We start from the raw sequence: 14,089 nt of genomic DNA on the forward strand, positions 1-14,089 counted from the left end.
GAATTACTTTTTTAGTTGTAAAATTAACCTGAACATATAATGAATATTTTGAACAAAAAGGTTTAAAAGTTGCATGACTAAAAGCTCACGTTTTATCACTTTCTATTTGCTTTCCTCATTGCTTCTTGCTCACTTCCCTTTTGTTTTTTGATGCTTCACGCACGCTTGATGCATTAAGGTATTCTGAAACACCTCACGTTTTGCACATCGCTTGTCACTTTTTTTTTTTTTTTTGGATAATCTAAAGGGTAAATTAATAACCCCATCACCGACTGCACGTTGGTTGACCTCCAATGGATAAAACCCTTGAGGTTCCTTCTGCCTACCAAGAAATACACCCAGCTTAGACCACCAAGCAAAGAATGTTATTCATGGGTTTCAAACTTGTGACGTCCCATCAACTTGGTGACATTTACAATTAGCCTCTACCAGATGAGGGGGCACATGGCTTCTCACCACCACCGAAGTAAACACAACAACAAATTTCCTCATATTAGAGTCTCATGACACAAATCTGCTGGCCTGAATACCATTAAAAAAAGTTTCATGACACTCACCAATGGGATCACAAGCAACGCCTAGTCTGATTGTTTTCATCCAACCATGCCATTCAAATCCTGGTTAGGGGCAGTTTGGTCACTTTAAAAGAACAAGGCAATGGTCCTTCAATTTTTGACGCCCACATTATTTCGTCCCCATTTTTACGGTCGTGGGGAGGAGGGTAGCACTCACACAATCTCTTGTCTCCTTCCCTCGCATGCAGCCAAGTGGCCTTATCATACACGTGTCACCACATGACTGGTAGGATGATATGAGCCTCATAATCAACACCCATGAAATCTGAGCTATCCTTATAAGTATATACAAGATGGAGCAAGAAAAAGTAGCGCCATATATTTGCATGTAACATAAGAAGAAGAGGGGAGGAGAAGAGAGTGCGAGCCATTTCTTAGCCTTCAACAAGAGAAGGCAAAGGAATAAGAGAGAGAGAGAGAGAAAGAAAGAGAGGAAATCAATGGCAAGCGCATCTCTCCTCAAGTCATCCCTGGTGCTTGACAAGTCTGACTTCATTAAGGGACAGTCACTCCGCTCCTCCACCGCTGGTTTCAGGGCGCACTCGGCCTCTCCCTCTACCCTCGTCGTCCGTGCTGGTTCCTACGCCGATGAACTCATCAAGACTGCGGTATATAATTATGACCCTTTTTTTATGACATGAAGAAACTATAGACTTAGTCATGCCGGACTTAGCCTGTTGTATGTAGTACCGTTGCTGTCTCGGTAGTATAAAACTCTGTCGGTAGAGATTTGCCTTGCTTTGTGCATGATTATGACCTCCCCTCTCATACACACGTTTCTTGTATTTTTCTCCAACAAGCTACTCAAATTTGGAAGCTGCCAGTTAGGGGTGGCAATAGTGTCGGGTTGGCGGGTCGACTCGACGGGTTGGCGGGTCAGCATACCTCAACCCGAACCCGACCCGTTTATTAAACGGGTAGGCTGTGGCAAACACGAACCCAGCCCGTTTAATAAACGGGTAACCCGACACGACCCGCCAACCCATTTAATAAATGGGTTGGGTCGGGTAAACGGGTTCTCAGGTTTGCGGGTCGGGTTGGCGGGTTGGCAGACGGGTTGGCGGGTTGGCATACCCCTAACACGAACCTGACCCGTTTAATAAATGGGTTAGGCGGGTCAACCGGGTTCATTTTTTCCAAACCCGAACCCGCCTCTTCCGAACCTGCCTAAGAGGCAGGTTGGCTGGTCATGTCAGGTTTTGCCACCCAGTTGGCTGTAGCTGAGGAGGGAAGTATGAAATCCACAAATCCTGTGGATTTGGTACTTCCCACCTGCCTTTTTGGTCATCAAAATTCCAGCAAACACTTACCAAATTCAATTTTAAGTTGTTTGGAAAGATGTGAATTTTATAGTTGTCTCTTCATACACCAGTTTCCAAAGTATTTCTCTTTTTTGAGAGGTTAATTCAAAATGCTTGAAGGTCCATGCAAACCAGCATAGCGTCTACGCATGTTCATCAGGTGAACAAATTATTTATTTATTTTTTCAGCATAGCATCCGGTCAATAACTACCGATGTCATTCACATGAAAAGATAAATTATTTCTTTTTCAGCATACTGTTTTACCCGTGTTCATTACATGAAAAGGTATGGTGACCCCACAGTATGCACAGCAAACGGTAGTTCTATTTCAGTAGTAGAGAAGGGGAAAAGGAAATTGGAAAGTCGTTGGGGCTTTCAAAGCATCTCGTTTGAATAATTTGATAATTAATAAGGTGGGTGGGAGGGCCATCGGAGACTGCCGCAGCACCATCTTAGGTGGGCATCGGGATAGACGTTGGAAATTACCACCTCCCCATTATGGTAGTCAGTTTGTGGATTTGGCGTCCGTAAATACACTCCGTACTCCTTCAAATACCTGTTCTCCATGCTCCCAAACACCCGGTGACTGCTGTGGATTCCACGCTTCCACTCCGGCGTCCGACGGACGGTCGGCTACCAAACAGAGCCTTAAAGCGGATGGGTAGAGAATAATCTGTTGCTAGGGATGTGGACAGTTTGGGCTCAGGTTGGATATCTGACCAAATCTAAATTTGTGTAGTTAGATTCAGTAAGCAAAACCAAATCTGAACGATAATTTATCAGCCTCATATTCAGTTTTACAGTGCAGCAATCTTTTCCATTTTCCATTGCACGCGCAGCGATATTCTGTGTTTTGTGTGGCCCGAGAATTTGACAGAGTGTTCAAGCTCGATCACCTAATTAACCACGCCTCACTGTTGATGCTGATGGGTGGTGGCTCCTTTTCCGTGCAGAAAACCGTAGCGTCGCCCGGCAGGGGGATACTGGCGATGGATGAGTCGAACGCGACGTGCGGGAAGAGGCTGGCGTCAATCGGGCTGGAGAACACGGAGGCCAACCGCCAGGCCTATCGCACCCTGCTGGTATCGGCCCCTGGCCTCGGCAATTACGTCTCCGGCGCCATCCTCTTCGAGGAGACCCTCTACCAGTCCACCATCGACGGCCGGAAGATGGTCGATGTACTCGTCAGCCAGAACATCGTCCCCGGCATCAAAGTCGACAAGGTAATTACTCTTCATGCTGGTGATGTTCTCAAGTTATGATGATGATGGTGATGATGGCCCCACCAAGTATGGTGTGATGCATAACGAGCATGTGTATACAAACACAGGGTTTGGTTCCTCTTGCTGGGTCGAATGATGAATCATGGTGCCAAGGTCTTGATGGTCTTGCGTCGCGCTCTGCAGCATACTATCAGCAGGGTGCTCGCTTTGCCAAATGGTAATTCATCCCAACCACAAGATATACTTCTCGTTATCACTGCATGCATTCACTGTTCCATGCATTAATTAGATGGGTGTTGTTACTTGTGCCCAACCCTCTATGCCATTTGAGGAACTAGAGTCACTGCATTAAATAAACTACGCCTTTTACAATGGAGATCCTTTGCTAGGCAATCATGGTGTTTCTTGGAATTTTGCTTTCTTGGGGCCATGCTTGTATGAGAAACACTTAAAAGGTCTTCGGCTGGACTCGTGGGACACCGTATTCCAGGCGTTCGTGGGTCACGGACAGTAATGACCCACGGACGCTGCTGTCCACGCAAACAAACGCCTCCTTAGGTCCCACTGAGTGCAATCATAGACCACAATAGTAGGAGGGTTCATATACTAATCTCCATCTCCATCTGATGATGGGGAACTCAAGAAAGGGATAAATCCTAGTCTTTACTCGTTAGAGGATCGAATGGTCGTTTTAGCAACAAAAAATTCGTGAACATTTCCAACTTCAAATATTTTACAAGTTGTGTATGTGCTTGGATTGATGGGCTGCACTGTCGGTTCCTGAGTGCCCACACTCCACTACTTGGAATAACTAATATCTTGAAATGCTTAAATTCCTGGCTTTAGATTTCTCGGTAAATAGTACGGAGTTCAAAATCTTGTACTTCAGTAAAGGATCCTAGCACATATTCACCACTACCCAAGATTAGGCCTAGGCAATAAAAGTAGTATACAGTAAAAGCTGGTAATCATGAAAAGGATCTGTTCAGTGATCATTTGGTTTTCTGATAAACTGCTATGGAGCTTAAAAAATAACAAAATTTATAACTCTAGATGTCTGTAGCAGTTTCTTCATGCAAAAGTTCCAAAATGAGAATAAATAAATATAATAAATAAAAAGATGGTTCTTTTCTTGATCATCCTGGATGTTTTTTTTTTAATTTCTTTTACTGCAAAATTTCCATGTATAAGCACTGCTTGGTATTTCTTCTTCCCTTGAAAACAAGCTTCTGTTACCTAGACACTAACTGCAAACTTGAAACAGGCGTACTGTTGTGAGCATTCCAAATGGTCCATCTGCCCTGGCTGTTAAGGAGGCTGCTTGGGGTCTCGCCCGTTATGCAGCAATCTCCCAAGTACGATCACCACAACTGCAGAAGCTTTTTGCTGAAATTCACTAGTCTTGGAAGTTTGACAACTTTTAACTACTGCTACTGCCCTTCTAATTACTTTGTGTGGCCTCATTGTGATTTACATACAGGACAATGGTTTGGTTCCTATTGTTGAGCCAGAGATCTTGTTGGATGGTGATCATAGCATTGACCGGACCTTCGAGGTGGCCCAGAAGGTCTGGGCCGAGGTCTTCTACTACTTGGCTGAGAACAATGTCCTGTTTGAGGGTATCCTCTTGAAGCCCAGCATGGTCACCCCTGGTGCAGAATGCAAGGACAGGGCCACCCCTGAGCAAGTTGCTGAATACACCCTGAAACTCCTCCACCGCCGGATCCCTCCAGCCGTCCCCGGCATTATGGTATTGTCATTTCTCCTTTCTTCTAAGTTTCCATGTTCATGACAATTTAAGCGGGCGGCAGCAATATAGCACCCAAGTTCTATTATGCTCTGTTTAGGAGTGGGATGGAAATACCGTTTCTATGCGTTCCTAAAGCATAGTTTTGCCAAAATGTGGTGTTGCCAAAGTACGGTGTTGTGAAAAAGTGGTGTTATAGATGGAGTTGCCAAAAACATCCTCTTATGAATGGTGTTGAAATGTGGCATCAGAGATGGAGTTGCCAAAAAAATATCCTCTCTTGTGAATGGTGTTGAAATGTGGCATCGGAGATGGAGTTGCCAAAAAAATATCCTCTCTTGTGAATGGTGTTGAAATGTAGCATCTGAGATGGTGTTGCCAAAAACATCCTCTTGTAAATGTTAAAATGTAGTGTTTGAGTTACCAATTCCATCTCCAATGCAGTATTTTGGTAACACCACTGCTCCAAAACAACAGAGGGTGTCAGAAAGTGCAATGCATTGCTTTCAAACAGCGGAGGGTGTTGCTCACATTAGGAAGCATTATGGACATAGCATAGGAAGCTTCTAATAAGAGCTAAGATGAACAGCAGAATAGGAAATTAATACGTCAGTAAGAGATTATGCTATGTAGAGCTCATGCATGTTTCTATGCATTTGACAGTTCTTGTCTGGAGGACAATCTGAAGTAGAGGCCACCCTCAACCTGAACGCCATGAATCAGAGCCCCAACCCATGGCACGTATCATTTTCATATGCAAGAGCCCTCCAGAACACTTGCCTCAAGACATGGGGTGGGCGACCAGAGAACGTTAAGGCAGCACAGGATACACTACTTCTGAGAGCCAAGTTCAACTCTCTTGCTCAGCTTGGCAAATACACTGGTGAAGGAGAGACTGAAGAATCAAAGCAGGGCATGTTTGTCAAGGGCTACGTTTACTAAGCATATATGGAAGGCCTCCCATGCCAACCTACACTTTTATGTTCCTACGAATAATATTATGTGGGGTAGGCTCTGCTGCTTGCCTGGTGCAGCATGTATACACTTACCTTTTTCTCTTGTCCTGCCTTGTAGGGGATAAGTACTCATGTAGCCTAATTTTTATTGCTATTTGCTTAGTCCCATCTACTGTTATTTTACTCTCTCTCTCTCTCTCAACGTGGTGCCAACTAGGCATTAGGTAGTTGGTCCGGTCAACTGGTTATAGCACATGCAATATTATAACGGTGTCTTTTTCATGCCCTTTCCTATGAAAGAGACTCTCTTTCATAAGAAATATGGTTTCTTTCCTTAAAGGTGAAACATGTTGGATATGGGTCCATCTTCATATGGGTGGATCCATTTTATCCCTTTCTTCTCTTTGTTGTAGGAAGTCAAATGTAGGGTTTGACTGAAAGGTCTATACTTGTCTATGTTTTGTGCAGTAAGTTAGGCCTTTTATATCTTTTTTGTTTTGTAAAAGAGTGTGAGCTTTTGAGTCCTTTGTTTTGAGAGTGGTTCTTTTACATACTTATGGGTATGTGAGAAAGAGAAGAAAGCTTCTTTCTTCATCTATAGAACAAATGAGTGATTTTGCATACAAAGAGAGAGTGATTTCTAAAGTTGAAGGCTTGAAAAGCAGTTATTGTAACCGGTTTCACATAATAGACTTGTTGCAGTGGCCTCATGGTTTTTCTTTCTTCTTTGAGAGAGGGTTTTTCACGTAAATCAGTGTCTTCTTTCTTTTGCTTGATCTCCTTTATGTTTTTTCTCTTTTATTTCATTGTATGTTATGAGATTGTGGTGGTGGTTGCACAAGATTTGGTATAGTGAGGGCATTCTTATATGTGCATGACAAGTGTTTGTTGAATTTTTTAAGTGATCTACATAGAGGGAAAGTCTTTTGCACCTTTGAGTTTCTCCCCAACAAGTGGTATTAGAGCAATTTGACATTGTTTGTACTTGATATTCATGTGGATTGAGATGAAAAATAGAACACAAAGGATGGTTAGTCCCAATGAAAGAAATTGACAAGTATGGAAGGTTAAGATGGAGGACCTTCTTTATATTAAAGATTTGCATGAGCCCATTGAAGGAGATAAACCCACAACCACTTCGGATGAAGATTGGAAGAAACTTGACAAGAAAGTTATTACAACCATTAGACAATGGTTAGATGAAGTGATATTTCATCATGTATCAATCGAATTTGCAATAAAGTCTCTATGAATGAAGTTGCATGATTTGTATGAGAGGAAGACCGCGGTGAATAAAATATTTCTTATTAGGCAACTAGTAAATATGAAGTTCTAGGAAGGATCTTTAGTGGCAAAACATTTAAATGAGATGCAAAATGTTGTGAACCAATTGGCATCAATGAAGATGGCATTGAGTGATGAGTTGTAAGCCATTTTGTTGCTTCATTCTTTACCGAAAAGTTATGAAACATTGATGGTTTCTTTGAGTAATTCGGCTCCCGATGGTATATTGACCATGAGCCATGTTACTAGTAGTTTAATGAATGAAGAAATAAGAAGAAAAATTATCAATTCCTCTACTCAACAAATCTTATCAAATGAAGATCGTGGAAGAAGTCATCATAGAGAGTCACATGGAAGAGGCAACTCTAAGCGTAGATCAAAATCTAGAAGCAAAGTAATTTGTCATTATTGTGGTGGTACCGAACACTTTAAAAACATTGTAGAAAGTTCAAAAGGGACAACAAAGAAGGAAAGTCAAAAGAAAAAGAAGAAGCTTCAACATCTTTGGCAAGCCAAGATCCTCTTGTTGTAGTAGAAGAGCGAGATGATTGTCTCCAAGTTGGGAACGTCAACTTCGATTAGATTGTTGATTTAAGTGCTTCTTATCAAGCCACACCACATATGAAGTTGTTTACTTCTTATAAGTCGAGAAAGTTCAGGGTTGTTCATATGAGCAACCAAGGCACTTCAAATATAGTTGGTATTGGTGATGTTTGTATTGATATTAGCATGAAAGTGAAGCTTGTGCTAAAGAATGTGCATCATATATCGAATTTGCGCATGAATCTCATCTCTACAGGCAAGTTAGATGATGAAGGATACACCAATATATTTGAAAAAATAAAATAGAAGTTGACTAAATGTGCTCTTATAGTTGCAAAAGGTGATAAATGTGACACCTTATATCACATGAGAGGATTTTCATTCAAGGGAGAGCTAAATGCATCTATGGATGATTCTTTTTGTAATTTATGGTACAAGAGACTTGGATACATGAGTGAGAAGGGGATGAAAGTCTTGTCAAAGAAAGTTCTCATTCCTAATATGAAAGGTATACATTTACATTCATGTGATGCTTGTTTAATTGGTAAGCAACATAGAGTATTCTTTATAAGAGATGATATCAAACCATGTAAAAGACTCATACAAAAAGTGTACTCCAATGTATGGGGTGTTAGTTGAAAGGAAAACAGGCTTGAAGTTGAGATGCTTGAGGACAGACAATGGTGGTGAATACACCTCAAATGCTTTTGAAAGTTATTGTGCCAAACATAGAATTCGACATGAGAAGATGCCTCCAAGGACTCCACAACATAACGGTGTCGCCGAGCGTATGAACCGAACCAAAGTGGAGAGGATTCGATATATGTAACGCCCCGAAATTTTAACCCAGATTTTTTTGAGGATTTTTTTTTTATAAAGCGAAAACAACTAATAATTCCAGGGTTAAGCATTTCAGAACGATACAGGAAGGTAAAAACAAACCACACCATTTGTTTTTATTTCAATAATAATAGAATCCAACATCAAAGTTTTCACATTATGAGTCTCAAACAAAGAATCCAATCTAAAAGCAAGTAGAACCGCCAGGGAACAAGTAGATCAAGTCTTGGTCAGCGCCTCATCCCGCGTCGCTCATAGAACTACTCTTTGCCTGAAAATGATAAAAATTATAGGAATTAGACTACCACGTCTAAGTAGGAAAAACTGTACTCTTAATGTAGGTATGTCATGAATCTAGTATGTGAAGTGGTTGTCGTGTGTGAATTTTCAACCTATTAAGAATCACACAAAGAAGACTATGTAACAACAGTAACAAACATATATCTAAGCAGACAAACAGATTATACAGCAGTTATAATTAATCAATTAAAACATTTTATGCAAAGACAACAATTAAGCAAGTAAGACATTAAGCAAGTAAGACATTAAGCAATTAAAGCATATTGTGCAATAACAATAACAGTCATGCATAACATTCATGTAACAATCTCAATATGAATTTGATTATCTCATATCTACACATTGCAGGATGTCATTTCATCACAAGCTCAGAACATGCTGGAAGAATATAAACATGTCTCCCTAGTAACTCCACTCACTGTGATACCTAACATGTTCTAATTGATGTTTATCTTTTCTTATCCCGCGGGTACACACGAGCCGAGACAACCATCACGGAAAAGAACGTTTTGGGGTATATTATTCAAAGTTGTTTTATTAACCCGAACATTCTAACTGTGACTGAAATCCCAAGGGAGCAACCAGTGACAGAGAGAAACTCTCAAATGCCAAAACCAAAACAGGATGCATCTCTAACTTCTGCAGAAGAACAAAGAACTACCACCTAGGACATATTGGTAGTCCGGGTCCCCCAACTCCGAGGACTGGGGACCAACGAGTCACTTTAGCTCGAAACTAATAATTATGTCCCCAGAGTTTATTACCACCTACCATCTCCAAGGTAAGCCCGAATCTGAGTGGGTAAATCTTTTCATTTAGTTAACCTTTCAGGGTGTAGGGGCATTTTTCCCAAACCTTCTACTACCATAATAGTAGATTCTCAACATTAGTCATTTTACCAAGGTGTATAAACCAACCCAATCATTTTCCATATTATTTGCATAAACCCACTCAGAGTGCTCCAGTGCCTTTAAACCAGTCAAGCACAAAAGTTAATATTTAATTTTCTTACCAATATAATTGAACCAGACCACGTACCTACATTAGGTACTTAACCCGTATCACCCATTGGGCAAGGTTTCCCAAACAACCCCCTAGCAGGAGGGGATAACCATGACTAACTTAATCATTTACCCATTTAGGTTACCACTATACTATTTCCTTTCAATTCACAATGCACCAAGGAAAAGAAATTTACATAATCTGAGTACATGCAATACATAATGTTAATACATAACATCTCTTTGATATGTCTCACTCATTTTCTACATAAAGAGATCAAGGATTTATCTTAAGAATTGAAAACTATCATTGAGCCTAAAACAAGCAACCTCACAGCCCTTAAAATTAACTCCTAATAATTTCTGTCAGTAAGACGTTCCAACCACTATCTTGAATGCCAACTCTCCAATTGTCATTGCTTTTAACAAAACAACATGTTGATACAAAAGTACGCAATATCCAATAATAGCTAAAGAATGAGCAGCAGATGAGATAATTTGATTACTGTACTTATTCAGCAACTACATATATGTTTTCGTGCAATACCAGGTACAATCAAATAGGGCATAATCTGAACGTGTAAGTGCGGCAATATACAACCAAAAACATATATATGTGCGGTTTATGAAATAGAATATAACGGAAAACATTTACTCTGTGTTGGGCATGAAGTAACATATAACCAAACATGATTTTTCACCCACTGGTCATGGTATAAAATAACATCGAAGTAACCCTATTACACTAGTATTATGTTGTGTAGGCACCGTAATGGTTAAAACGATAGGTGCAACAACTATGCAACAAAACGGGTGTAACGGGTGTAGCTAGTCAGCATAGCGGATACAATGCGAAAGAAAAAGCAAACCTGTCTACTAAGGCATGTCTTTATAAAAAGAAGACTCTAGGGGAGGCTCATCGAAATATGCAGATTGTGATTCCATAGATAGTAGCAATAAAAGAAAAAAATCTGTCCTTTATCATATTTCAAGTGTTGCAGATAGTTTCAGTTGTGGATTAAAAAGGAAAAGAATTACAATCTTAAGCTTATATGAATTGAAGATATAGAACCACAGATGCATGGATGCTAAATACAAACATTTTCTGAATTAAGGTAAAATGCAAAACATAAATTTTTGTTAGTGGACTTCACCGAAAGTATTCTGCTGCAAACACTTAGTCCACAATTCCTGTCTTAATATCTACTTGCAGAAGAATTTTCCAATGAAACCCCAACGACGCAAATTTCTATTTTTGTGACTTTCACAGGAATTAAAAAGTGTAATAACATACATGGACTAAGTGTCAGTTATTGCAAATGAAATTGATGTGCATAGAGACAAATATCATCGTTTTTTTTTCTTGTTTGGGTTCATAGCAGCTGACACCCCTAAATTTTGGTTTGGGAATTCACAGCATCGCAAACCCCCAATGTGGTTCATTTCCAACACCACTGTATCACTATACTGTCCGAAAATCCCAAAATTAAAACTAACAGGAGGTTACACAAACATGCTATGTACTACTTATCGAAACAAACACCAAATTAGATAACAGGGATTTAGCATAAACATGTTGTGTTCACCTAAAGGAATTAAACACATACGACAAACAGTAAATCACCTAAACATGCTTAAGTACTGCACAATGAAGCAAACACAAAATCAGATAATCAGGGATTTAACACCAATATGTTGTTTTCACCTAATGGAATTTAGACATATACTGCTAACAATATTCACCTAAACATGCTCATGTACAGTAAAAGGAAACAGATACAAAAATCAGAAATCTTCAAATCTGGGGTTTCCCGATACAACAACAAAAACCCCCAGATCGATAGGATTAGGTATTGCCGGGTTAGGGTTTGTCAAGAAACCCTCCTCAAATCGATTTGATTTGGGATTTCTGGTTTAGGGATAAGCAAGAACCCCATCTAAAGCATCCGAGCATGCAACATCCGAGTTCTTTCTCCCATCACTGACCCAATCACCACTAGACATCAATCTAAACCTAGCAAGAAGAGGTACATAATCGTACCATTTTTCGGCGATGATGTTGCGACAGCCACGAGAGGAGGTTGGTCGGCCTGGACAACACCACCAGTAGAGGAGAGGTCGGCTTCTCCCAGCAAAGGCTTCGAGCTGCAGACCGGAGCTCGGAGGCGATTCGAACGATAGAGAGGCAGATGAGAGTGAGAGTGAGAAAATATATATATATATATATATATATATATATATATATATATATATATATATATATATATATATATATATATATATATATATAGAGAGAGAGAGAGAGAGAGGGGTTCGGGGGTCCCCATTTGTAGGAGGGTGGCCTCCCGAAAAGGAAGGAACCCCCCCCCCTCCCGACGGCTGCGCTGTGCTCCCCCACCTCCCTCACCCTCAGCGTGTTAGGGTTCAAATGAACCCTAACAGGTGATTTATCAGGGGAGGGGGTTTTCCCCCTTCTTATTTTTATCGGGCAACCCATATCAGGTTGCCCTTTTTAACCCCCATCTCGTTTCCTTTTGCAGGGTGTGGGCCGGGTCCGGGTCTGGGTCCGGGTCCGAACCGCGACCCGCACTCGGGATCCAACAACGTGTTGGATCCGGGTCTTGTTTAAAAATGTGGATCCATAGTTGGATCCAAAACCCTACCTAATGATATATATATATATATATATATATATATATATATATATATATATATATATATTATTTATTTTCTTATTTACGTATATTGATATTTAATAGGTTTATATGTATAAGAGGTATCACTTAGGTATGGGTTTTGGATCCGAAACTTGGATCCGTGCCCAAATCCGCCCATATCACGCATAAAATATTAGAAAATTTAATGGAAAAATTGTGGTTATTACATCCTTTCCCCCTAAAAGAAATTTCGTCCTCGAAATTTACCTGTGGGTGCTTACCCGAAAAGATTTTGGTACTTCTCCCGCATACTAGCTTTAGGTTCCCACGTGCTTTCATCAATGCCATGATCTTGCCATCTCACATTGACGAGAGGAATGGTCTTTGATCTCAAGACTCGTTCGCTTCGCTCCAATATCTCCACTGGTTTTTCTTCCATTGTTAGGTCTTCTCTTATATCTACATCCTCATACTGGACGACATGTGACGGATCTTGAAGATATTTTCTTAACATAGATACATGAAATACGTTATGAATTTGCGCATACTGGAGAGGTAGGGCTATACGATAGGCCGTTTCTCCAATACGTTCCAAAATCTCAAAAGGTCTGACATATCTAGGACTCAATTTTTCTTTTTTTCTAAAACGAAACATACTTTTGGTGGGTGATACCTTCACAAAGACCCGATCCCCCACATCAAAAGTGAGCTTCCTGCGCCTCTGATCTGCATAACTCTTTTGTCGACTCTAGGTTGTGGGCAATCTATCTCTTATCATCTTGATCTGTTGGGTATAATGTTGTAACACGATTGGTGATTCTACCGACCGTTCACCAATTTCATCCCAATACACAGGTGATCTACATGGTCTTCCGTATAGAGATTCGAAAGGAGCCATGCCGATACTCGCATGGTAACTATTATTGTAAGCATATTCGGCTAAAACAACATGCTTATCCCACTCACCTTTCCAATCCAGCATACATGCTCGCAACATATCTTCTAGTGTCTGGATAGTCCTCTATGATTGTCTGCCAGTCTGGGGATGAAAAACGGTACTTAGCTTCAATTTCATACCCAAGGTCTGTTGCAACTGACCCCAAAACCGAGAAGTAAATCGAGGATCTCAATCTGATATAATAGAGATTGGTACTTCATGCAGTCTAACAATCTCTCTGATGTATAAGTTTGCTAAGCTCTCGAGGGATTGATTTATTCGTATGGGTAGAAAGTGAGCCGATTTGGTCAGTCGATCCACTATTACCCATATAGCATCATGTTGTTTCCGTGTTTTGGGCAAACCCACCACGAAGTCCATGGTGATTTCTTCCCATTTCCACTGTGGAATCTCCATTTGCTGCATCATACCACTAGACTTCTGATGTTCAATCTTGACTTGCTGACAAGTCAGGCATTTGGAGACATAATTTGCGACTTCACACTTCATTCCATTCCACCAATACCCTCATTGTAAGTCTTTAAACATTTTTGTACTCTCCGAGTGTATGGTGTATTTGGACTTATGTGCTTCTCCCAATAGTTCTTCTTTCAACTTGTGGTCACTAGGGACCCAAAGTCGCTTCTGCATACAGATACTGCCATCTTCTTTAAGTGAGAAGTGTGAATTTTCTTGTTGGGCTAGTGATTTCAGTTTCTCATA

General features: G+C 40.5%; 1 protein-coding gene across 1 annotated transcript; it reads left to right on the forward strand.

Moving 5' to 3' along the window:
- The first annotated feature begins 873 nt into the window (after nt 1–873).
- On the forward strand, nt 874–5,982 carry LOC149818077 (fructose-bisphosphate aldolase 1, chloroplastic-like). Its single transcript, XM_089985781.1, has 6 exons — nt 874–1,183; nt 2,832–3,101; nt 3,209–3,318; nt 4,366–4,456; nt 4,582–4,851; nt 5,512–5,982. Exons 1-6 carry the CDS (start codon nt 1,016–1,018, stop codon nt 5,788–5,790), a joined length of 1,188 nt encoding a protein of 395 aa, XP_089841907.1. The 5' UTR covers nt 874–1,015; the 3' UTR covers nt 5,791–5,982.
- Nucleotides 5,983–14,089: the final 8,107 nt, after the last annotated feature.

The sequence above is a fragment of the Nuphar pumila genome, chromosome 13, assembly GCF_984573655.1.
Source record: "Nuphar pumila chromosome 13, dmNupPumi1.hap1.1, whole genome shotgun sequence".
In the NCBI taxonomy this organism is placed as follows: domain Eukaryota; kingdom Viridiplantae; phylum Streptophyta; class Magnoliopsida; order Nymphaeales; family Nymphaeaceae; genus Nuphar; species Nuphar pumila.